Below are 26,836 nucleotides of genomic sequence, written 5' to 3' on the forward strand. Positions count from 1 at the left end.
TTTTCTTCTCCAAGGTTACATTACTTGATTTAGCAATGGAGTACTTTCTCAAAATAGCAGAAAACAGATGGAAAAATATATTGTGGCACAGTTGGAGTGTATATCTAAACACACCTGCACATTGGATAGTGATTTCTTCGCATTTTCAATGGCTGCTTCTGCTTCCAGTACGGTGCTTTGACAGTCCAATTCTCACAGCCTCAAAGCATGGTCTTTCCCTCCCTGCTGTTAATGATGTATGTACCACATATGAACCATGGCAGGCACAGAGACAGTGGAGGTTAAATATGGAAAAGTGGAGGGAAGTATTTTCCTGGACTGATATATGTTCAACACAAATTATCAGATTTCTCCATGACAGTCTGATTATGATAAATACCAAGGAAACAGAAAGAACCACAAATCTCTTAACAGAATTCTCACCTGAACAGTCGTTCTGTTGCTTAAGGAAAATGCTAGGCCAGAAAAAAAATAATCAAATTAATATCTTTCTATTGTTAGCATATTGGACAGTGCTATAGATCTGCTCCTACTAATTGGTAAGCTAAAAAGAGTCCTAAAAGCAACAGTTACTACAGCATTTACTTTAATGCACTGGGGGTATTTCAAAAAGCAAAACTTGGGGTTTACTAGCTCAGTGTTTGGAAACACTAGAAATACATACTTTGGCTATAAACTTGCACATGATTTGGCCTCTCCTTAGAGTTTACCTAACTCAGCAAGCCTCAGGTGTTCCAGACTGAAACCTCTTGGCTCAAAACTCACTGTTCATCTCTAGTTGGCTGTTGTCAGCACCACTGTGGCTCTTCAAATCTCAAGTTCAGAAGCAAAATCCGTGGATAAACCACGACATTTATTAAAGCTCTGAAACAAAGTCCACTGAAGGCTATGAATTTCTGCTTTCAAAAAATGAACAGGGATTTCCATAAGGCCTAAATTAGGATCTCTAAAGGGTCTCAGTCCTTCTCTCTCCCCAGATACTACAAAGGACAAAACCCAGAGAGTTTAGGATATCAAGTTAAGCATTTTTTTAAGTAAGGTGGACTACACTGCACTAGATCATAAAATAAAACATACAGGTGAAGAATTGTTTCTGAGGAAAAAAAAAAAAATCCACAACACAATTTTTTATAGCTCTAAGTTGCATGTGAATATTTTTAGAAGTTAGTACAGAAGCATACAGCACAGCCTCCAGACTCTCTTTGCAATTGTCTCAATCAGGTACTACCTTACAGTTGTGGGCAGCACAGAAAACAAGTGACTCAAACCTCAATGCTGAAGAGCCTAAAAGATACAAATCTTTTTCTTCTTATTTTAAATTAAAAATGTGCATAAAAATAAGACTGTAATGAGCTGCATGTAGAACAATCAAAATTATAAGGTATTTGCATTTCTTTTGCACCCTGAGCCAAACAACTACAAAATTATGCATAGGATTCTCTCAATCTGAACACAGTAAATATTAATAATCTCTGAATCAGCAATGAAATACCTTTTGCCCCTGAACCTTGAAGAGAGACTTTCCAACTCAAAAAGTTGTAGTACAGTGACTGAGGCCATATTGACAAGGCACCAGGCACAAGGCACACAGGCTGCGTGTAGCCTGTGAAAATAAAGCTGTGTCATCCCCCCACGCTCTTTACACACAGACATTTTTAAATTACCTGTTTGTCAGTTTTACAAATGCATGTCTATGTAAGCAGCCTCCTGTGTGGCGCTGCGTTAGCAAGCGGGTACCCTTTCATTTGCACATCTTGATTTTACAATCAGAATTAAAACATTTGCTCTGTTCAGGGTGAGCTGATAAAGAGGGGTTTAAAATATTTTTTTTTTATTTTTTGTAAGGTGAAAAATGAAAGAAAAACGTTCCCCTAGATGTATTATGCCTTTGGGCTCCATTTGAGGAAAGGGAAAAAAGACAGAGAAAGCTACTGTGAAGGTCACAGAGTGAAAGAACTTCCTCAGGGCACAGAATAAATTAAATCCCAAGGAAAAAATAAAATGTGATTTCCAGAGTGTGAGGCACAAACTCAAAATGACAATGATTGACAGCCAAACTATATCCGTGCAATATCGAAGACTGCACGTTCTCATTTACCTCAGTGTAGCCAGCAAGCGCCCATTAAACATCCGTCTGATGCCCAAATTAACCTTCTTGGCAAACTGAAAGAGGCACAAACTATCATAATCAACCTTTCATTATCACAGCAGCCTCTAGTTAAAGGGTCAGAATAATTGTGCCATCAGAGCCCTGATTGTTTTCAATCAACAGACGACTGGAGTGACAGCTCAGTGATGGAGTAGTTTGATGAAACCACACCAGGCCTAATCAGAGCAGATGAAAGGAAGGCATGATTGGTGCAAATGAACAGTCGTGCCTCTCTTTTTCATTTACAATCTGAAATTACTCTTAAATTTACAGGGTTTTTTCTCCCTTATGAGTACCTCTGAAAGAATGTTTGACTTATTATGAGTTCTGACAGTGCAGAGTTATAAAACACAGGTAGGGTTTTCAGCCCGGGCTTTAAGTGGGTATTCAGCATAATTTTAACAAATTCACTCTTGAAAAGCACAAAATGACTAAAGACTTCCAATGACCTAACCTTTCAGTGCTGTTTGATTAGCAGAACAATTTATCACAGCTCACATGCTTCATGATAAGAGAAGATTAAAAAAAAAATGGGCAAGGATCTCTTGCAAATGTTTTCTCTTAGCCAATATATTTATTGCATTATTGCTCTCCTCTCTCTCTTTCACACACACACGAAAAAAAATTAAAGAACTCTGCATTAATAACCCTTTTCCTCTTAGAATGAATAATGGAAGCCAAGCAAGGGATTGTTTGGAGATGAAAGCAGAGACCAATTATCATGCCACTGACAGCATCAATATTTAGTTTTCTGGTGGTTTGTTCATTCCCACATTCTAAGGAATAGAAAAATGAATCAGCCCCACTAGGTTTTTCTTACCTTATTCACCAGCACAGAATCAGAGTACCTCATAAATTTAAAAAAAAAGGGGGGGGGGAGGGGGCTGTTTTGGAAAAATTTGGAGAAAATGGAAAATTCAAGTTTCCTATACCACCTTAGGTACAGTTCACTCCCCACTCCCCTCAGCTCCAGCCACATGGCTTCCCATCCTCACAACTGCGCTGTAAGGAAGGTGCAGTAAATCAAAAGAACCTCTTTGTACCTCTGAAGGAAGCAAGTATTTCATGTGACAAGCGGTAAATCTTTTTTTCTGTGATCTTGGTCATCATCAGATGTTCTCTAGTCTGTCAAACATCAAAAAACATACACCAACGTTCAGGTCAGCATATAAAAACAAAAAAGCAGCTTAGAAGCAAAGATTAATATTTGCCCGAAGGGGGAGTGGATAGAGAAGACTGATCCAAATACCAAAGGCTTTTAAGAAGTTTTGTTTCCTGTACCTTTTCCTCACAGTACTGATGGAAGTTTTAATCCCTTAAGAGTCTGGGGCTGTAAGCAGAACATTCATCTAAGTGGAAAACACACAAGTGCCCTCAGCTGAAGAAGCTGTGAGCTGGCTTGCACATCCTGGCTGACACAGAGGATGCCATTTTCATTTGTTTCTGTTTAATTTATTGAAGTCTGCCATTGATGTAAGTGCGTTGAAAAGAGCAGGCTCTCCGGTGCTTTTCTTTGCGTAGTGAGGAAAGTCTTACTATCCTCAGATAGCATGAAGGCTCCAACCCAGCCCAATTAAGGAAGATCTATTAGCTCCAAGTCCTAGATAAAAGAAGCATGACAAAAGCTGCCCAGTCTGCCAGTGATTTGGCAAGTACTTTCCCCCTGTGCTTCCACTCCATTGACAGCTGAGTTTCACCTTTCTTCCTGTTTCAAATATTAAAATACCCAAGTCTTCCAAGTCTAAAGACACTGTCTACAATACACATATGGATTTAGTGAACTCTTGGGAATGACCCAAAGACACTCCTAACATGCCAGTGAAGAAAAGAACGAACAGTTTGGAAAGCTGCCATCATGTGCTTTGTTGGATGGAACAGAGAGAAGGCTCAGAAGCAATCATGCTTCTCTCTACGCAAATAGCGAAGTCTCACATTCACATTTCCTCACCACAAGGACCCCAGCACATAGCCAAAGCTGCTGTCATTCCACTATTTGTCTCCAACTCCTGCCCAGCCACCCCATCCCCACACTAGTGCTAAACCCCTGATTTGGCAGTGACACTGGCTTTGTATACAAGGGGGCTCCTAAAATGTATTCTCAAGCTGGAGTCTGAGAGAACAGCTGGCAGGAAAGAAAAAACATACACCCTTCCAGAGCCAACCATAACCACTGCCACCCAGTCACCGACCCACAGCCTCACAGATGGACAGAGTTTGAAGGACTGAGGGATCAGACAGTAGGCTCAGGTAATAGAGAGGGAAGCCAAACATAAATGAGTTATGGCTTCAGCAAATACGTGGCCCAAAAGGAAGATTCAATAACACCAAGGTTCATTAGATTTGAAAAGTGAAAGCATTTGTTAGTTTATGTTCCCCTGACTTCTTATCAGTCTCTGCAAAACCTGCAGTGGATTTGTCTGGAGTGTTACTTTAGGAAGGTCTTGGTCTGCTAAATAAGAATTGCTTTACCTCTTGGTCGGAATTTTGCTGGTTTGGGATCTACATGATGTCAAGACAATAACATACAACTTCCAGAACACCAGCCCAGCAGTCGTAAACTGCTTTCCAAGAAGCAGAAATTTGATTTTGATTTTTCAGTACTGAATAACACACAGCAAGCAGAGCTGTTGGCCAAAGTCTGTCTAGTAGCATGAGTGGTACATTTCATTATATTATACTGCGACTAAAGTAGATGTACATAATGCAGGTGTATTAATAGCAAACGTTTACCAAAATTAACAGCATTAAAGTGAATCATACTGTATTAAAAATACATCTCATTTTTTCTCAAGTGCTGATAAGATCTATATTATTTAAAGCATTTAAGCTGTAAAGCATCTATCACCAGTTCCTAGACTTCCTCACAGGGCTGCTAGACAAAAATACTGTCATGCACAGCCTTCAACAGGTACAAGGGGGATACATAAGCTACGTGTCTTTGGCAGTTTTCTTAGTCATAATTAAAAAGCTCCATCAGTAACAATTTTAACAGCAGTATTACCATCTCAGAAATTTTGAATAAATGTTTCTGCACAATATCCTTCTGAGGAAGGGAGAAATTCTTTATCCTAAAGACAAACTCTTCACCAACCTAATACAGTCCCTTGCATTGTCAGTCTAGTGCTTTACTGTGAGCTTCCTTCCTCCCTGGTGCTACATAATTATACTGGTCTGTATGTGTTTCAGAGGAAAAGCGTAGAAAAACAAAGCAGTTTTATAATAACATTTATAATAACATTTAAGAATATAGTGCGCTTCTTCTACACACTTTATCCAATGCATTTTATTTTACCATTTCCTATATTTACTGGAAATGAGATTAAACTGAAGCCTACCTAGAAGACACTGACTAACCTCAATAGAAACATTTCAGCTTTTTAAACTTGCAACAAAAGAACTATGTTCAAAAATCAGCTTTACAAAAGCCTACATTGATATATAGCATTATATATGGTAATGAGTCATTATATTAAAGCAAAGGGTTGCTATAATGGAAAAACTAAACTTTTCATCTACTGGAGCTCAAAGTGAAGTAAGGTAGGGACAGAAGGTAAACTCTCAGCTGTTGTAAATTATCACAGCTCATGGAAGTTTGCCATTTTACACCTTCTGGGGAATCTGAACTTCAAAATTATATAGCACTTTCCTTCCAAGTATTTCAAAGCAATTTATAAGCAGTAAAACTTGAGTTTCTCTGAGAGAAGTGTACATTTCATCCATTTTCCCAACATGGGAACTAAGACAGAAAAATCAAGTGGTATGACAGAAGACAGCAATGGTATAGTTGACATGATCAAAATCTTCTGTCCCCTCAAGATGTCCACAACTGAGTTTCTTTCCTGCACTACCAAAATCCTGCAGAGTTTTTTGTGCTTCGTGACACAGAATGGAACCTGGTGAGATGCAGATATCTGAAACTGAGGACAAAATGGATCCCTAAATATCATCTCACAAAGGTATTTGAGATACTTCTGAAGCTGAAAAGCACATCTCCATACAGGAAACAAAACACTGCATTCTTTCTCAACCTTGTAGCAGCAAAAAGAAAACTATCTTACTCTGTATTGTGCTTCAAGGGAAGTGTGTTCTTGTGTGATCAAGTCCTCAAATCATGGAGTAGTTTCCTTTACAGTCATTTGGAGCTTCTCTACACAGGCAGATCTACAAATGTGCTGCTTCTGCTATGATGGAAGGAACAAGCAAGGCCTAGTGCAAGCCCAGGAATGGCACTCCACGTGCACAATTGTGTGTTTACAACCTGTACAAGCTAGTGCGTAGGCCCTATTGCAACAGACTTTACAGGTGCCCCACAAGCACTTCATTTTCCTGTGCACTGCAATGACTATCACTCCTGGAAGCATACACAGATAAAATAAATGAGCTGTGATTGATCACACTGGAAAGGCTCTACTTACTTCTGCAATCAGAGTAAATTTTATTTTAACAGGTTCATCAGAAAGGAGTGTGGAGAGTGATGATCTATCCAGAGCAAAGCAAAGCACTACAACGAAACCCAAAATACGACATCTGGAGACAGAAGCTCGCTTCTTCCTTTCAAACAGGTCTAGCCATGAAGACAACTAGAAATTACAAGCAACCCTCCAATCATAAACATTACTAAAACGTAACTTTATAGGTTCCTAAAACCTGTAGACCTTAATAGATCTGCCTGTCTTCAATAACTTGATCAAATGGCAAGAAGCTCTAAGGTAACAACTTCTTGCTATCCATTTTTCTAACGCATCACAAAATGCTCAAGTTTGGCCCCTCCATCATTTGTCATGACAGTAAAACCAACATTGCTAGGTGTTTTATCTCTGACAAGTTTTTCTGAAGTTGCAACAAACAGAAGCTTATATCTTCATAAACACAGCTGTCTAACCAGGGCTCTTGACTGTGATGTGATTTCAGTTTAAACAGATCAAAGTTAACAATAGCTTTTTTCTCTTCTTAAACAGGGTGAGGACAGAACGCATGGGAGGTAGAAGAGGATCTCCCCGCTCTGTAGTTGCTACTATTCCAAAATCTAGAATTGCTCATTTTTATTTTCAGAAGAAACATTTGGGCTGACATCAAATGCAGTGAAACTCTACATAGCCACATTTACCATTAAACTAAGTTGCTGGTAGATAATTGTAAGTGAAAATTACAATCTTTCACCATTCAATACACATTGATTTTATTGCTATCCTTCTCTTGTTATTTTTCCCCCAAAATATATTTTAGAAATACAGTGGCTCTCCACAGAGACAGGAATCTACAAGCTTTCATCAGTAAAAATTGTTAGAGAGTGAAATAGGCACAAAATCAACAGAATTCTATAAAAATGCAATTCAGCTCTGTGAAAATTAGTATAAATGGTTCTTGAATGTAGAAAGATTCCTATTCCTTTCTTCCCTGTTGTTAGGGTATAATTTTCTAAGGATTTAATAGGCAAATCCAACAAATCATATAAAAATGTATCATTTTCTATAATAATCTTGACAACAGCTCTACAGGACTTGTACATCATTAATATTTTAGGTCACACATTAAAAACGTACATCAAAGTACATATTCTCCTTAGTTTTTTTATATATTGTGTGTGCTCTCAACATGCTATGTTATTACAAAGTCACCAAGGTCAACTTTTCCAAGTGAAATCACCAGGTGGTTTTATTTTTTAAATTATTTTTTTAAACAGATGATATCACCAGCACCTTCACAACAACTTTATTTCTGTTTTCTTCTGCTGTTTTAATGAACCAGCTAGGCCCCCAGACAAGGCCAGTGGCAGCTTTCCCTTCTGGCTCCCACAGACAAAAGCTGAGTGTCCCCTTCTTTCTCCCAACCACTTCAGCCCCGCAGTTATCAAACGTCAGCCACTGAAGTTCACGTTGCGCATTAGTAAACCTGATTCTTCAACTCCAAAGCACTGCTGGAACCTCATTTTAACATGGACAGGCCCACAAATATTAACTGTGGGAACATTCAGGCCTTTTCCTGTCAGCAGACAATTCTGCTTTCTCAAATCCCATGACGAATGTGCCTCAGAGGACAACACGGCAACAACAAAGTTACAGATGTATTTTAAGAGTAGGCTGTTTTTTCACAAAGGGATTTTTTTTACATGTTGCTTTTTTAAACACAAAAAAACCCCAAGCAAGTACATTAGCAGAAGCTCACTCAGCTTTTTTTGAGAACAGAACAGTTTCCCTTTTAATCAAATCACATCTTCTTAATGATGTCAATTTTATTGATGAGCTTCAGATTAATGCAGGACTCATTTTTAAGTGATAACTTAATTTTTCAAAATCAACTAATTCTCCTAAGAATGTTACTTCTTTTAAAAAGTGACTTAAAAAGAGCCATATTTGTAAATGCATTTACGATCCCAAATGTATCCCATGAATTGGGAATGTCAGAGCTTCCTTATTACAAGATTAAAACAAACAAATTTATTATTTAAATCGACTAAATAATAGCTGAAGCAAACTGAAACAACTGCAACTGCTAGAAGCTGAACTTCATAAAATTCAGGCCTATACGGTTTCTCATGAACACTGAAACAGGCGCTACTCTAAAGGAGCAGTTTGAAAGCTTTTTAGCACAGATTCTCACTTCAGAGACTGTGATCTTTCCATCTGTCATTACTATCCCACATAGACCTCTAGCTTGGAAGCCACTTCACAGCAAGGCTTGCTTAAGATCTTTCTGACAAACGTATTTGTTGTAATTTCTTCTATTTCTCCCTGGCACAAGAGAGTCCAAGGTGATCAAAGGAAGTATAAGTCCCCCTTTGTCATGAGGCTCTGTAGCTCACTCACACATCTGGAAGCTGCCAAAGTCTGCCTGTTGGAGTAAGCAAGGATGCACAGAAGTGCTACTGCTTTTCCACCTTCTTGCCTCCACACCCTCCTGGAGCAACCAGTGTCCTGGTCCTGGGGCAGGAGAGACAGCAAGGGACAAGAGCTGGTCAGACCTCAGTCAAGCTGAACTGCACCCACTTCATAGCAGGTCTAGACATATGGGCATCATAGAATCATAGAATACTTTGGGTTGGAAAGGACCTTCAAAGGTCATCTAGTCCAACCCCCCTGCTGTAAGAAGGGACATCTTCGACTAGATCAGGTTGCTTAGACCCCCATCCAGCCTGATCTTGAATGTCTACAGAGATGGGGCATCTATCACCTCGCTGGGAAACCTGTTCCAGTGCCCAGCATCAATTTACTTCATTCAGGTACATGCAAAGCACTTAACCCCAAAACATGGATTGTAATTTACTGATGACAATTTGTATGGTTTTAAACAACCTGGAATTCAATTTTCTTTTTTATCTTTTTTCTTTTTTGGCTCTATAGTTACAAAGAAAGGTAATGCTTCTACCAGCTGTCAAAGGAAAATTTATTGAAATACAGAGCTGGGAATCCTCAAAAGAGTTTCTCATTTGCTATCATTTTTCACAAGCTTAAACCCATCAGAAAAAGTGTTAAACAGCTTTACCAAGATTTTGAAAAAGTAGAAATTACCAATGCTTGTTTCTTTGAACAGAAGACGTTAACTAAGATAGTAACAATAGACTGCCTCATTTTATCATCTGTGATATCTGTGGGTTTTAGACTTTATCTATGTTGTTCTTAAAAATGAAAGTAAGGTGTATTTCCAACCATGCCTGGCTTTCACAACACTATGGCCTAAGCAGTTTTCTTTTGTGTAACCATATACATGTGCATTAATACAACAATACTTCAGTTAATCTCCAATAGATCAGTGCCACAAAGAGCACAACAGTCAACACAAACCCCCCGATAACAGACTAACTCAAAACCAGAATGCAATGTCACAGAAGCGCTCTTGCTGAATGCACACCTCGATGTCCTCATTTTGGCTTTCTAAATCAAAACACACATTCATTGCTTAGTTGAAGAAGTCACCTAAATTCAAGAGCTGTGAGCACAGAAGCCTTTCTAAATACTGATGTGATGCTCTGTGCAGTTCTGAAGTTAAATCTGGGATAAATAAGGTGAGATGATGTTACTGTAGGACACTGAGGCAAAAGTAATGCCTTCCAGCAATTTCTCTATTGCTCACAGCAATTTCTCTATTGCTCACAGCAATAGTGGCAAAATAATTAAGTTTTCTGATTGGAACTGACATGTATCAAAAAGAAAATTAGAAGAGCACACAGTTGTTCCTAACATAAATCTAGTTTTAATATAGAAAATCCCTTTCTATACTGCTATACTTGAGAAGTAACAGTAAGAAGATTAGCTAACATACAAGAAATAACAGCCAGAAGCTTTCAAAAGTTCAGAACAAAAGAATATATAAAGTTCACAAAACTTTACTGTAAAGGATAAAATTTAAGTTAAAGCAGACAAAGGGGAAAGATGTTTCACAAAGTAAGGGGACAGTGCCAACAGGGGCAGCAATTATGTTCACTGTAAGCCAAAATACCATTACTATTACAAATTATGCACAAATATGAGCAAAAACATACATGACCAGAGCACATCAGCAGAGCAGACTGTGAGATTCAGCTGCCTCGATCCACTGTGGCCTGCTAAATCCTGTCTAGTCTGCAGCTCCAGAGGACATCTCATGCATATACTACCAAAAATGCTGCATGTGCCTATGTTTATAAAATGAATTCCACACAAATAGTCTAGAGAGACAGTAAGGAATATTACCATTGCCCAGAGTCAATTCGGGTGAAATACCAGTGATTGTGACAATTAGCCTGAGAAAAAGGAAACCTGCATCCTATCATAGGTTACATTTTCACCCTCTTTTTGTTTGATGGTAGTTACATAATCTTGCTTGCAGCTCGTCCTGATACACAGCGCAACCATCACAGACCCAGTACAGTGGATACTGGGATTCAAGGGTGGCTCTGACACTTTACACAGACTACTCATGAAAAGGGTACTAAAAAGGGGGTGAAAACACAGCAAAATACACATGGGTAATACGCTAATTTTCCCATATAACTTCACCAATTCACCTTGGCCTTGATATGCATCAAACTCCTTTATTCTCTCCTGTGCCTCTCTTGATGAGAGGCTGACAGCCACGTTTTAGTGTGGTGGTTTACTACTTAGGTTAAATACTCACTAGGGACAGGCATTAGACCACCAGACATGATTTCACTTATTGCCCAAGAGAGCACTTAAGCTTATTTCTTGAACAGTGAAAGCCTAATATACTGTTTAAACACAACGTTGATTACCGAGCTGCTTTCCTTCACTTACTGTTTTATTTCCTTACTTGTTTTGCAGTAAAACTTAAGTTCACATTTAGCAAGGCACTTAGTCCACATTTCATCAAAACATATATATACCCCCGAGAAACATTAATTTTTCTCTCTCCATGTTGAAATTGTTCTCTAGAATCAAGAGATTGACAGTAAAAAAAAAAAAAATAAAAAAATAAAGTGCTGCAGTGAAGGAATGGCAAAGCTTGTACTGGAACATGGCAACCCACTTTAGGAACTGCTGTTCTGCACAGAAAAATGTGGGCATTACTGGAGAGGTATGGAAGATGTCTGTGGGCCTGTCTTCAGCAGAGAACTGTTCCATCCTAACAGCCTGCTGTAGTGTGTACACCACAGAACTTCCAACGGCACTGAACTCCATGGGATTTCTGCTGGAGAATACTTTTGGCCCTCCACAAATGCTACCAGGAGATTCAAAATGGAGCTCAAGTGTAAGAAAAGGCAGTTAAAAATAGGGCACTTTACTCTCTTTTAGAAAAGGATAAGCAGGACTGTAATAAGAGAATTGGATTTATACATTTATTATTTTATAAAATAAATGCTTAACAACTCCTATTGACCTGTAACACTGTAGTCCTCCTGTCATTAATTTTTCTATTAATTCAAGCAAAGACACTTCTCTACTACAGACTAAAGACTGTTTTTGCACACCAGATCTGCAGTAACACAAGGAATAACTTGTGCTACACCTTCCTATGTAGAACATCTGCTTTATCAACACAAGTTGCACACAAGGAAATAAACAGGGCTGGAATGTTTTGGGAGCCTAGTCCCGGAAAAGATACAACACAGCTGCATCCTTTCTAGCTGAATAAACTACTCCTGCAGTTTTATCCAGCAATTTTTCCTAGATTGCTTATCAGTTGATTACCAAGAAACTGAATTGCATGGCAAGTAAAAAAAAAAGAAAAAAAATCTCCTAACCTTAGCTTCAGAAGTAGTATTGCCAAATACTAAAATTGATCTATTTTTAATGGTAGCTGTTTAAAAAAAATATATATACTTTAACAACCTACTTAAGCAGTAGCAGAGAAAGAAGAAACTGATCTATATTGATCTCACATTAAGGTTTTTTGCCAAACATGATTCAAAAGTTTGCCTTGGATCAATTGCAATATTTAAAACACTATCATTTGACCAATATACTGCTGGGAAACAGAATGATTCAGTAGATGTTTCTGCCTGTAACTGTTAGTATGATCCTTGAAATATGAACATTTAAGCCTTATGACACTAAAGTTTCTAATAATGAACATAAGGCATAACTGTATTACAACTAAGGCTAACATCAGTTTTTTACTTAAATCTTTGGCTTGCTTTCTACTTGCTAAGGTTCCAACAAGAAGTCCTCTACTGCTAGATTCCTCTGAGAACACATTCTATCGTAAAGGGTTAGTTACATTTTCAATTATCAAGGGAAAGAATTAATCTGCTTCCTTAAAGTAGAGCCAATAACCCTTTCTAGTAATTGACAATTATGAAAAGATTCTCTTTTCACTTCATGATAAACTAGAGATTTTTGTCCTCATCATGACCATTTCCTGTGAAAAAAAAGTGTACTGCACAGCCCATGATGAAGAGGAAAAATACCAAAGAATTTGCTTTATTTTTCTTCCAGTTTTTTCAGAATTCTTCCTTAGTTTTCTTAATATTTTCATTTAAGCCTTTCTTCCATGTTACTGCTTTAAGTTCACTCACATTTTAATGCAGCTGACAAATCATAAATTTCATGTCAAGAAAATAATATTTCATGATCTCACATGCTAGTGAAATGTAAAAAAATCAATATGAAAACAAATCCTATGTAACCTAATAATCACTGTAACTGGCTTAGCCTAGCTAAAAACCCCCTAATGATGGACGCTAGTAAATTGCTGCAATTTCACAGGCTAGAGAGTTTTTCTTGTTTATTTGTTTTCAGAAATACATGATTACATTATTTGTCTATTGTCTCAACCAAAAATAACACACCTGCACTGGGTCAAATAGTTGCATAAGATTTTAGGAAGTAGACAGAGGAATGAACTATTTAGTTTTTCCACTTTACCATGGTTTGGAAGCCACACTTTTCTGCAAGAATCAACATTAATTACTGTAGCACTCTGCATTAATCCACCTCCTAGTGTACCGCCATTAATATTACTTTTACTTTCTCACACTTGTTTTTTTTCAAGGGTATATTTCATCATAGTCACTGAAATTGGGTAATTGTGAATTGGCTAACAAAAATCCAAAATATGCCAGATATGAGCTGCAGTCACTTCCATTTAAATCACATTCAAGCATCACTCTGTGTACACATTTTGATGCATTAAAATAACTACCTTAATCTTTATGTGCATTCGGATCAAATCACCCAGTGGAGGCTGGGAATGTAAACTAGTGAAAATGACTGTGCTCTGCAGACAGCGGCGCCCTTTCCAGAGGTTCTCTGAGGGAAGCTTTAATTTGCACTTCAGGCTTCGTGTGAGCCCTGCTAGGAAAGGTGCCTTGGGGACATGCTGAACTCCTATCGCCAGAACATGCAAGCGTGTGTGCGGCAGGCCACACTAGTCACAGGTAAGACAGACAAATCAAACGGTAGCATCCCCCATCCGCTTTTCTATTATCTGCCCCACTTTGTGCCAATTTCCTCCAGCTTCCCCAACACCTCTTGCTTTGCTGTTCTTCCTTAAGACATGGGATGGGGATTTGTCAAAGTCAATGAGCACTTTATTACAGTGAGAGTGCTCAGTAATGAACAATTCAGCAATTTAATGAGATTCTGTAGATCTGTCTCCAGCCTGTCCATCAAGTTTCACTTCTATAAAGCACCCTGACACTAATCCTCTGGCATACCCAATCTTCACCCTGGGCTGAATATTAGATTCTTCCATGGTATATTGCATTACCACTATAACCTTAGCAAAAATGATGAACTTAACTACACTTGAGGCAATATAGCTGGTCTGATTTGATTTTCTTCTATTGGGTTGACTATAAGGGAATTACTTATTTACTAAGATAAAGCAAAAAAACCAGTTTCTTATTGCCATCGGAATGCCTAAATTGGTAAATATTTATGTGTGTCTTTTAATTCATTCTGGGGACCTGGGATAATTATAAATATATATTTATTCCTGGTTCTACAGACTGAATTCAAAAGACACGTGCACGTTTTGCCTGCAGCAGAAAACTAGTTTAAAAAATTCTTTGGAACAGCATTAGTAACCTTTAGAGAGGCAATTATGATAACACTTAAATGGACAGTGTGGAATTTGTTGTCACTCAGAAAGTAGCACATAACCTATAAGTGTCTCTCCTCAGTTTGACCCTGCAACAGAAACAGAAGCTTTGTCATATTTACCTCATGAAGTGTTCACTGATTGGAGTGCACACAATTTAAAAAAAATATTTTTGAGTCCTTCTTGCAGGCCAGGAAAATGACACAAGATTTAAAAAGTCCCACTTCCCAAACTTTGTTGCAGCAGGTTGTAGAGGATGTATATGCTTGCTCATTACTGAGCTGGCATTAAATTATACTTCTATGGTTTTCTGTAGCAACTTTTCTTGCAAAAGCATACCCAAGCACATAGCTAGGAGATTTCACTGACCCTGCTGAGAAATCATGAGAAAAGCCAGTTACCCGATCAGCCACATATATGAACTTGTACATCAAAACCTTTTCTGATAAAGGGAGGATGGGCTAGAAGTGCCAAGTATCATGCCTAAAAAAAGCCAAACTGAACCAAACCCACCATCATGAGCAGTGTGCTGCAGATTCTGTTGTACAGACATCCTCTCGGGACTAGGAAAGGAAAGTGTATAACTCTATACTAGTATTTGTATAAAATACAACCTTTTTAAGTACTCCATAATCTAAAGCCTCCTAATTTTGTAAACAAATGTGTCAGCTACCTGACTAAGAGCTTAAGTTACATCTGTATACTGTCTTTGTGGTTTGAAGAGGTTAACTAGACATTTTTAATTTTTAAGAATAAATATTTTGTTCCCGCATGACATTATACATCCACAGAACATGAAATACCCCACAGACAAGCACACGTTTTACACTTTGATAAAACAATGGATTAGAAATGAAATTATTTACTTAGACTAACCCAAAAGATAAGTAGATAAATAACAGGGATTTAAATATAAATCAGTCTTCTGATTCTGAGTCTCCTCTAGTGGACCAATACAACCCATTTCCTAAAGAGAAAAATACAGGTTTCCTTCAAGCAATTTACATTTTACCTTGAAATACCCTGAAATATTTTCCTTCTGTAAAGCATGACAGCAAAAAGGAAACAGAAGTGTTTGGATAACCGACACTATAGAGATTTCCTTCCACTATACTGCAAATTGCAACTTTTACAGACATATGATGGGAATGTTTCCAAGTATAGGTTTTGGTTTAGTTTTTGTGTTTCTCTTTACAAGATATATCATCTTTTCATATCAGTTTCCCTGCCCCTCATCCACACTAAAGGTCACAACATAAAGCTTTCATCTCATTAATGCTCTATGGCAAGCAACCTGGTCCTTTTCTAGATCCAGTTTCTTTAAAGGAAATTATTTCCCTCTCTGGGTTCTTGCTGCAAACCTTCCACTGAAGGTGGAAGAGCAGAGCAGCCTGTGTGATAGTTCTCTAATTTGATTCAGCCAAAGTCAGTTATGGTGGCATGAACAATTTAAGTGACTATTGAAGTTGCGCAGCTAAGTTTGTCTGAAGTGAATGGGAGAGACTGCAGGAGCAGGTTTGTTTCCAGACTTGAGGCATTAAGCCTCACCAGAGGTAATAATACTTGAGTTGCTTGCATGGGCCACCTCTTCCCACCAAGGAAGTTACATCTGGAAGAAAATCTCTGGCCATACCCAAGTAACATAAGATAAGCAATAAGACAAATTTCTCTTTCAAACAAACTAATTGCAGTAACACAATAGTTTTTAAATTTCATTTAAAAATCTCCCTTGGTTGTTATTCACAGTTTTTGCTCAAGTGCTTATTCTCCCTCAAGATTGCTCCAGGGTTTCAAACAACAGATTTTTGCTGTGGTTTATAGAGTATCACACATTCTGCTTGTTCACCAGTCTCCTTACCTGCCAGATTTGTTCTTCACTGAGTGAAGTGAGTCTATCACTTTTAAAAACCTCTCGAAGGAGACAGTATGGGAGTGCCAGAACTTCTTCAGGACGATGCTTCAACAGCTCAGAGAGATGTTTTACTAAGAAGTCAACCACTGCATTCTCCAACAAAGTGAGGTTGAAGAGGTCCGCAAGCTTATACAGGTCCAAGTAATTAAAACTATTTAATTCCTAAATGGGTGAAGCAAACAAAATATGTCTCAGAAAAAAAAAAAAAAAAAAGAAAAAAAAAAGGAAATAAAATCCAGAGAAGACAAAATCCCACAGGTCTCAGATAACGAAAAAAGGCTGTTCTTATGGAGCTGTGGAGAAGGAAGGCAATATAACTTGAAATTAATTAACACAGTCTCATTCAAAATGTATGTGTAAATGTTACCAGTGCATATGCAAATATATATGATAGTACTAATTTATATTGCAGCTGCTAAGATTATATATGCATACAGCATCTGTAAGAAATATGGATTAGTACATAAAATAATAAACCAGCGTGATTTACACTGTATGACGAGAGCTTGCAGGAGTTAACAAGTGGATTAAAAATGTATTCGTTAACCACAATGGTTTGTTATAAAGCAATCATTTGTTCATTATTTACTGTTTTGACTGAGCTAGAGCATCTGCGTAGTTCCATTCTAGTTCCATGAAGCCTCACAAAATACGAGATGCTGAGCTACCCTTTATTACATATAAATTTATCTTCAATGAACAAATAGACCCTTTTTTCACGACCACTGACATAAACCTATAGTGGATGCTGGCCTCATATTCTTTCTCCTCCTCCTTCTAGTGGCAGAAAATCTGTGGAGACAAAAGCTACAGTAACTCAGAGAAGGAAGTTTTTTCCATTCTGGTAGCAGATAACCTATATTTACAAGCTTGGTAGCCTTTGCAAATTAGAGTCTGGACAGCTAAGTAGACCATACACTCTTCAGGGGAGAAGCCAAGAAGTCATCTGTATTAGCAAAAAGCACCCAGGAAGGCTGAGAAATAAGCATGTTTACCCGCTTCTCTGTTCTTGCTGTACTCTCACATCTCTCGTACTCTACCCTCTCCACAATCCTGGTTTTCATCTTCCAATTTCCCGCATTGCTCCCTATCAGCCGCCTTCTCCTTGACCAGTTCCATGTGCGGGAATGACAAGAAGTCTTGTCAGTTTCACTTTGCTGGTTAGTTAACACAGGGACTGGAGCAGGAAAGAGAAACCGACTAAATTAAGTCAATTTCACTTTCACTGCTCTGCCGGTTGGAATGGCAGCACCAAATGAAACTGACAAGAAATCTTGTAAATGTCAAATGAGCTGCACGGCTGGCAGATAGAGCAGAGCAACAGGGAAGATGGGAAAGTGCGAAGAGGAGGTTTTTTGGAAGGTTTTATGGGCTACATCCTGAACGTGTGAACTGGGTGGCTGTCCCAATGACTGTGTTTATGCATATGCAATGGAGAGTGGAGAAAGAATTTTTTTCACCTGCTTAGAGGAGTTGGTAGGGGAGGAAACTGAATCAAATTCCTGTGGAGGTTCCTGCTTGTTACATCATCTCCCAGCCTGAGTGACGCACCTTCCCTGTCAGGCTTGTACATTAAAGATAAATCCTATATGTTATCTACTTAAGCTGTTGCATAGGAGTTTCACATTGTTTTCTTGGAAGAACAAAGTTGTTTACATTGTCAGAAAAAACACAATTGTCCCAAAAGCCACAGATATTCTGGTGTCAGTTCCTTTTCACACTCACATAGAGGAGTTAAGGATAAATCCTCCCCAGTTGCAGAAAAAAAGTGAAAGGAATGAATTTTGCATTAGAAGTATCTGGTCTGTGTGCTTGCTCAGTGATTTAGTGTCTCCAGATCACAGATGGTACCTTACACCACCACTTCTGTGATGGCCATGCAATGGTGGCAACAACACAGCCAAGTATAATCAAAGTAAACATCTCAGAGTTTAACAAGTAACAATCATGGTTTATTGTCCCTGGCTTGGAAGACTGTCTTTTCAAAAAACTCCCTGATTGAGTGGATGCCAAACATCCAGAAAGAAACTCAGAAGAGTTCAGTGTATATTTACTGAACTCTTTTGTAGTTAACAGCTATATCTGGGGAGGATAAAAATACACACAAATAAAAAAAAAAATAAAAATCAAGCATTCTGATCTGAGGATCAATAGCCTAGCTGAAACACAGGCCTGATCAAATCCCACAAAGTGTCAATGGAGGAGAGATGGCTTTTGGTGGACTCCAGAAGACGACAATACTGGCAATAATATGATAAAATCTTTCAGAATTAGAGGGAAACAGTAATATGGCACACAAATGCAGTTTTCCCCTGAAAAATCTTTACATTTTCAGTGAAATCTGAAACATACTGGTAAATCTTCATTATTGGTTTGGGTATTTTTGACGATCCCCCAAACTTCCCCATCCCCTCAAACCAATGTCAACTGATTTTTTTCTGAAAGCTGTCATACAGTTGAAAAGGCCAAATATACTTCTGGATGGATAAATAAATTCTCAGCAGCCATTTATTTACAATATATATATTTTTTTTATGTGCATTCACTTATTTCAGATGCTTATTTATGTGTCTATTTATTTATTTATTTATTTATTATGGGGGCTTACTTGTGTACTTATTTTCATTGGTAAGCATTAGAGGATTTTGTTGGACTTATGTTTTATTGTTTGATGAATATTGCAAGTATATTTTGTTAAAACTTGTCTTGGACTAATCAGAAACACTTGTTTCTGACTTCGTAAGGTTAGGATCTACAGGTTTGCATTTCACAGCCAAAGCAGCAAGTAGTGCATTAGCTCTTACAGCTGAAAGTTATCAGACTGTCATACCAATATTCAAATCAAAATTATAATGTACAATACGTTACTGTCTCTGTGATGATACTTGAGGGCAAAAATGTCACACTGAGATCGCAAGATGCATACCACAGATCAGGTAACCTAGCTCTTCATATGCAGTAAGACTTTCAGAAATGTCAGACTAAAATGCAGTATGTTAGTTGGAAAAAAAAAAAAAAAAAAAAAGTACACCTTACCTCCTAGTTTTCAAAAAAATCCAGTGGGAGCTGTCAAAGCAATCACTGTCAACTCAGTCTAATTTAAACAGATTTCCCAAACTAAACCCTTGATTGAATTAAAACTTTGTTAAAAAAATGAAATATGTTACTAAATACGAAATTTAGGTGTGGTCACGAGTAAGTTCTGGCAGTCTCTGTTTTCCATAAATTTCATTATATTGTGTTAAAAAAGCATCTACAAAAACTAAAGTCATGTCCAGCTTTCTAATGGTACTGTATCGCAGCATACATTCTTTAAAAACATGCAATACAAACCAGGCTTATGTAAATGACTGAAACTTTAATCTTGTTTTTTATAAACTTTTAAATATATGCCACTTATCTTTTTTTGAACTGAAGGATGAAATATGAACACAAGCAGAACTGTCACTAAGAGCTGAAGAGAATTAGGGAACAGTAGTGATCCTATCTTTTCTAATATGATGTATGTTATGCTGCTGAAACAAATTCAGACTAAGAAAATATGTATAAGATTACATATACAGATCTTAGAACTGACAATTGAAATAGTTTTTAAAATCTCACAGTAAATTCACACCAATTTAATAAATTGCCCAAATTTTTTATCAGTGTCTACTTCTAAAATGAGGAACTATCTTTGATCCTATGCATGTTACTTACTATACACCCCCCACTTCCTCACTCTCTGAAGTAGGAGAATCCATTGTTCTACACTACTAGTCTAACTGATTCAGTAGAATCAACCTTTAGATGCCAAACCAGTTTAACAATGAGCTGACATTTAAAACCCTCATAAAAGAAAAACAGTTTTCCGAACTAACATAATCTGAAAGATGACAATGTTAAATATTCAAAATAAATGATATGACATTGTCCATATTTTAATACAGAGATGTATTTTAATATAGAGATATGATAAAATGTCTAACAGGAAAAAGATATAAACATTGTATTTAAATTACTTCAAAATCCATATTTATTCATTTGTACTTTAAAGAATAATTGCCTTGCACAAGCCACAGAAAAGGATGTAACAGATTGATAAATTAGAGTTAATCATAACCAAGTACGCAGCAGACTACAATATAGCTCTATTCCTCTGCTCCATGTTATAAATAGCAGAAAAAGCACAAGGAGAACTAAGGGGAAAGAATGCATTTCTTTATGACCTTATTTGAAAGATAAACTCCTTGGGGAAATACAATTTATTCAGATTATCAAGACCCTGCTGTGCAAATCTACAGTCTGGGAGCACACTACAGAGATCAAACAATATTTACTTTATTCTGTTGGGTATAAAAGCTTTTAATGAATGCATAATTAAGACAGAAAGAGTATATACAGCTTTAGAATTCCACTGCCAAGCCAAGCCATTAATATCCAAAGTATCGTACCCAGTTGTAGTTCCACCTGCTTCCTATTTAGATTACAACACTACTATAAATCAAGGTATTAAATGACTAGCCCTGCTGCTGTAACAGAGGAGTTGCAGGGTGACACTATTTCCCTTTTCCTAAAAATGGTTTGGTCTCTTTAAAGCAAAAAAAAAAAAAAAAAGTGTGAGGTCTCTGGGACAGGGACTTTTTAATGCAAAATCCTTATGCAGCATCCAGCACAATGGGGTCCTGACCCCAGGTCCTCCAAGTTCTCTACTGTGTTAAATACTACGAACCAGCTGTACCATTCAGAAGAGAACCTTGACATAAATCATAGCAAAGACAGGCTCTAAATAGATAAGGGATAGTAACAAAATGAAAAATTGTAGTGACAAAAATATACTTATCTGACAACAAAAGGGAACAACACAATTTTAAGAGAAAAGAAATCTGGTTCTGTTGGTTCCAGCTCTCCCTTTCTATATCAAAGGTTGTAGTTCTGCAAAACCTCACATATTTACCTAGGAACTAACTAATCATGCACATACTCAACAGCACAGCAACAGACAATCATTTCCTACAAAGCATAAGCGTGAATCTTTTAAAAACTATACTTTAGATCTTATTTGAAATTTTCCTCCACTAAACACCAAAGCCACCCAGCTAGACCACAATATTTTGCTGAAGCCTGATCACAGTGCAATAGCTGTGTCAGAATTTTGCAACGAATAAAACTGCATTTACATTTATTACAAGATCAGTGCAAACTGCAAATGCATTTATAAGCACAGTAAAGGACGAATTTTTAAATTACTCATTTCATAAAATTATTTTTTCTAGTAGATCACTGTTTTCTCAGCGCTTTCTGTAATACTTGCTTTTTTCTTTTAAGTATGAGAAGCTATTTTGCATCCTTGCTGTGATTTCAAAGTAGGTCTGCAGCTAAGTACAAAAGCAACAATATCCAAACATTTCAGCCCTATTATTTTCCCTCTTCCTTATAAGAATTCATTTCCCTTCTCGCTTAGTGTTTCCCTATATCTGCTTAGTTTTGAGTTTGAATCCTGCTGGCTGGTGCTAGTGAGGCCCCTCTTCAAAGGTATGGAGGAGGCCTTGGACCTTCACAGGCATCATAGAAAGACATGAGGTTCTCAGATTGGTCATATCATGAGATGTGTGGTCTTTGAAAATGAAAGTGGAACATGCCAATATGCAGATACTCCAAAGTAAAAATGAACAAGTAAAGATTTTCTAGAATATCAGACAGATTAATCTAAGTTATTAAATAGAAAAATACTTTCAAATGGAGATCCAGTTAAGTATTTTAAGTGACCCTGTTTATATATGCCTTTTATATATTACATACATGATTATGTGTGGATAGAAATATAATAATGAAACATTAAGACTACACAGTTAAAGTTTCATGGTATGATTGGAACAACCACTGGTAGGGTTCATTCTGCAGAATTTTCAATGACTGCTTTCCCCTGTTGAACACATGGGGCTGTGGTTTCATTTTTTGTGGGTTTTTTTGTTTGTTTGGGGATTTTTTTGCTTGTTTGTTTAACTGCACCTGGCACAGAAACTCCCCAGATGGAAAGCTTCACATCTCACCTGGCTTCACATCTTCCCTTGCAAGATAACTGTACCAATCAGTATTGTCTAACAAAGAAAAATACAGGGACGAAATGGAAAATGGAGCTCATCTAACCCTTCACCTAGCCCTTTTACACTATTTCAGACAGCAGAAACTCAAAAAGAAGCTTTCATCAGACTTAATCAATGTTTACAATTTTTGCCAATTATGGGAGCCTCTCTTTTCTTCAAGTATGTTACGAGGAATGACAACTGTGCTTTCTTTACTGCAGCAGGAATCACAGACTATTGGTACACAGTCTTTACAGGTGTTTCATTACTTTTTATTTTTGCCAGCTCTTCAGAATCACTACAGTGCTCGAGGAAAGCTGAAAACTACTTGGCTAATAAAGCAACCACCAGCAATCTTTTATGGTAAATGTTCACTTGTCTTTTTTTTATTGTTGTTGTTAATATTGTCAAATCCAGAAAGAACAAGTTTTATCCTTTAGAAACCCAAAGTTCACAGGAGTAGCGGTTAAAAAATAATTATCATCAACAAGAAGAACAAAGAACAAAGTAAAACAGGACTGTACAATACTATTGTTTCCAATTCTTTTGCAGTTTAAGGCTACGAGAATATAGGAGCAGAAGCATATTCCCTACTGTACAGGACAAGCTCATCAAATCATTGTAGTCATAAATTAAGAAAGATCCATCTTAAAACTCGCTCTGTTCTTGCTCTGAACTGCTGTTCTGAGAAGGCTCAGCTGATTTTGAGACACTGTCTCCTAATTTCCAGCTTAATTTACTCAGACAGTTGTTCCTGTGCCAACATTATCTTTTAGTTGTAACAGCACTCTCTCTCTCTTCCTGCTCCCCCATCCTCCAGTATTTATTCCCTTGATATATTTACAGAAAGCAATCATATTCCTCCTCAGCCCTCATTTTGCTACACTAAACAAGCCAAGCTCTTTTAATCTCCTCACATAAAACAGGCCTTGCTGATCATCTTAGCTGCCCTTTTCTACACGTCTCCCAGTTTGACTTCATTTATTCTTCCGCATGGGCAAACACTTCACAGTACTCATGATTTTTCAGCAGTATATTATACACAAGCGTTAATATTTCCTTAGCTTTATAAATTACCTTGTATGAAATATCCTAGACTCAGAATGCCTTTTTCTTCATGATATCACATCAGTAGCTCAAAGCCATCCTATGACTGAATACATGAAAACTCTCTGTTAACTTGGTCCTCAAAACTGAGACACAGTAACAGGCCTCTGTCTGCCAGCCAGGACAGAAATAATATGACCCGTTACACATGAGAATTGTGTATGATCCACTGAGATGCAGTAGATTCTATTGAAGATGCTCAGAAATTATTTTCCAACTGCTTATTTAATTTCTTTCTATATTTGAGTAACGGATCTTGTAATTGTCCTGGTACCTACCAGTTACTTATTGAGGGAAAAAATATTTCAATAATTTTCTTAAGAGTTGTTTGAAAAGTAGGCAAGGAAATCCCCTCAACATTCTGAAAAACAAAGCCAGTTTTACATCAATCTAAGGTATGAAAACTTTCAAGCATAGTGAAAATACAAGCAGAAAATATGTTTCTAATACATACTTATGTTAAAGCATGATTTTTATTCTTAATCCTCATCTCCACTACCAGCATTACTGATAGACCTGTTACTAGAGGTGTTCAGGTACCTGGCAGTTCCCTTTTCCAAAGCTTTACTATTTTGACAACATTTAATAGTTCAAAGCTGAAGTTTTCCAGCCTCAAGATAAATCTTTTTAAAATCTCTTGAAAACATCTCAAAAAGCGTATAACACATTACAAAGAATGAGACTGACAGGAAAAGACCATTGCTCTTCCTCATTAAAAATATTCAGAATGGAAATAGCTTGCAGGAGTTGCCATCACTGTGAAATCTTCCATTTATCCCCCTCATCAGCCTCTAGAAAAATAGTTTGAGTACGCTCAGTAATGACTTCTTTGAACTTTGCAGCTAAAATCTCTCTAGCTGCACTGTCTATAATCTGTCCCACAGCTAAGCAAGATCCAGTCTGCATCATTGTCCACTGAGGAGCAAAGCACAACAACAAAACCTGAAAGCTGAAATCCCGCTTTTATTGTGCTGCTTAGGACCCACCTTGGAGCCCTGGCAGGTCACTATCACTTTCAAATGCAGAAGCATGCAAAAAAATGCAGACCAAAGAACAGGAGAATAGATCTAGACATGAAGCCCAGAGATAACAAGAGGCAAACAGGCCTGGAAGCTAGCAGGAGAGTTAGAATCGCAATCTGGAGAAGACGTGACTTCTCAAGGAGGCTGCGTGATAGTTCCAACTGCTCTGCCAAAACGTAAATGAATAGTGATGAAGATAGATAATAGCAAGATAATCACTAACAAAAGGAAGTCAACACACATGATATTGCACTAAAGAATAAACAGGTGGCATATTTCAAAATTATCAATAGACTAACATTAATGCTTTAGATATAAATAAGAACAGGGGAGGTTTTCACATGCAAAGGATATAATAAGATACAAACAATTCTGTTTCAGAATCTTTTTATGGCATTTTATTCCTGAAACATTTCACTGATGTATACGTGTGCTTTGTAGCAAACCCAACAAGGGACCACTTTTCTTATAAACCTGTCTCTGCTTCAGAATCCCAGGCAACACCTTGTCATCAAATGCTTAAGGATTACAAAGCTAATAAACACATCTAAAAACGAATAACTGTAAAAGGGCAACTGTAGTGAGCTGGACATCTAATCTCACCAGAGAATGAAATAAACTGTCTAATATGTGTGGAATGATGGGTTAATTAACACAGACAAATTCAAATCTCAGAAATATTTGCTAAACAAGCCAAGGCAAAACCAAAACAAAAACAAAACAAAACTTTCTCTGAATTTTAGGGCAGTATGTGATACTCTATCTCCAAAAAGGCTGAATCCAGTGCAGGACAACTCAATACTGAGTAAAATTTTGATAAACAAAGCAGAATCAGTCACCAGTTTGAAATCAGTATTTCCTAATGCTTTGTAAGAGTCGCATCACCCCAGCTATCTACTAATATTTTACTCGTATGAAAGGAATAAGGTATCAGTATAGAAATTTATTTTTTTGGAAACCTCAAAAGAGTTAATTTTCCTGAGTTTACAAGAAATATTGGCAGAATAAAATGGGACAAGTTTAACACAAGGAGCACTAGAGAAAGTTGAGCGCTATAACATTTCACAAATTTCATATATTACATACATCTATTAGGATGCATCTTAGATGGACCAAAGATTTGTTCAATAACAATCTCAAATTGAATAAATGGTAAGCTATAAAGCAGTGTAACTTTTTCCAGCAAAGTCCTCAAAGAATTGATTCTAGGTCCAATACTGTTAGCAGTTTAACTGAACTAAAGAATGGCAAGTTTTGCCTGCAGACTTTGCAGAAGTCTCTGCAAAAGCAGTGCGGTAACAAATTATGAGAACGACAGAATGTGAGTATTGTCTGGCTTTCCTGGCAAAGTGACCACATTAAAAACAAAACAAAGCAAAAAACCCACACCATATCTGAGAACTAGTAAAACAGCTAATACAGAAAAAATACCAGGCTCTATTTATAAAAACATTTGCAGGCCATCAGGAGGCACTAAGAAGCCATCATAAATAGCAACATCAGTTCTCAGAACAGTACTGAGGCAAAAAAAGCTCTTGCCACAAAATGAACACTGAGTAGTATCCAATAAAAGAAACACTGTTGCTCCTTCAACATTATATTTTTAAGGCTACTGCTTAAATATTGGTCCCAGTTCTGAAGCCTGTGCTTCAACAATATGAAAATATTACAGGATAGAAACCCAACCTTGCAAGATTAAAGGTGCTCAACCTATTTTTTTAAATAAAGGCTCCTGAAGGATTTGATCTTGAGCACAGACATTCATAAAATAGAGAAATAGACAAAAGCAAAAAAATTCTGGCCAAATTTTCAAAAAAATAGTTTCTGGCTTATGGAGGTAGGATCGAAGTTACTCTGGCCAAGGGACTAGGAAGTGCAGGATTGTTTGCATTACTTTTGTGTGACTACCAACATTCTGCAACTCTGCATTGAAAAAATGAATGCAATAAACTAAGTTTTTTGCCAATTTTATGTACAGGTAAAGAAGGAAATATTTGCATAATTTGACCTCTGAGGGTATATGGTTTTGCATTCTTCTGAAGAGCACGAGACTTGCTGGAGCTGCAGGAAGATATGAGGGTACCCAGCAGTTAAAAGAACCTGA

The 26,836-nt window shown here is 37.3% G+C and overlaps 1 protein-coding gene across 10 annotated transcripts in view; it reads right to left on the reverse strand.

Moving 5' to 3' along the window:
* The window catches only part of KLHL32 (kelch like family member 32), a 116,255-nt gene that overhangs the window by 23,232 nt on the left and 66,187 nt on the right, over window positions 1-26,836 (reverse strand). For 8 of the 10 annotated variants that reach the window (XM_071806724.1, XM_071806726.1, XM_065834260.2 and 5 more), the window contains one exon: window positions 16,485-16,700. The exons of the other annotated variants lie outside the window; for them this stretch is intronic. In XM_071806724.1, the coding sequence (XP_071662825.1) occupies window positions 16,485-16,700 (216 nt within the window). The remainder of the gene's footprint in view (window positions 1-16,484; window positions 16,701-26,836) is intronic. 10 annotated transcript variants of the gene reach the window in all.

This window comes from Patagioenas fasciata, chromosome 3, assembly GCF_037038585.1.
Source record: "Patagioenas fasciata isolate bPatFas1 chromosome 3, bPatFas1.hap1, whole genome shotgun sequence".
Taxonomy (NCBI): Eukaryota; Metazoa; Chordata; class Aves; order Columbiformes; family Columbidae; genus Patagioenas; species Patagioenas fasciata.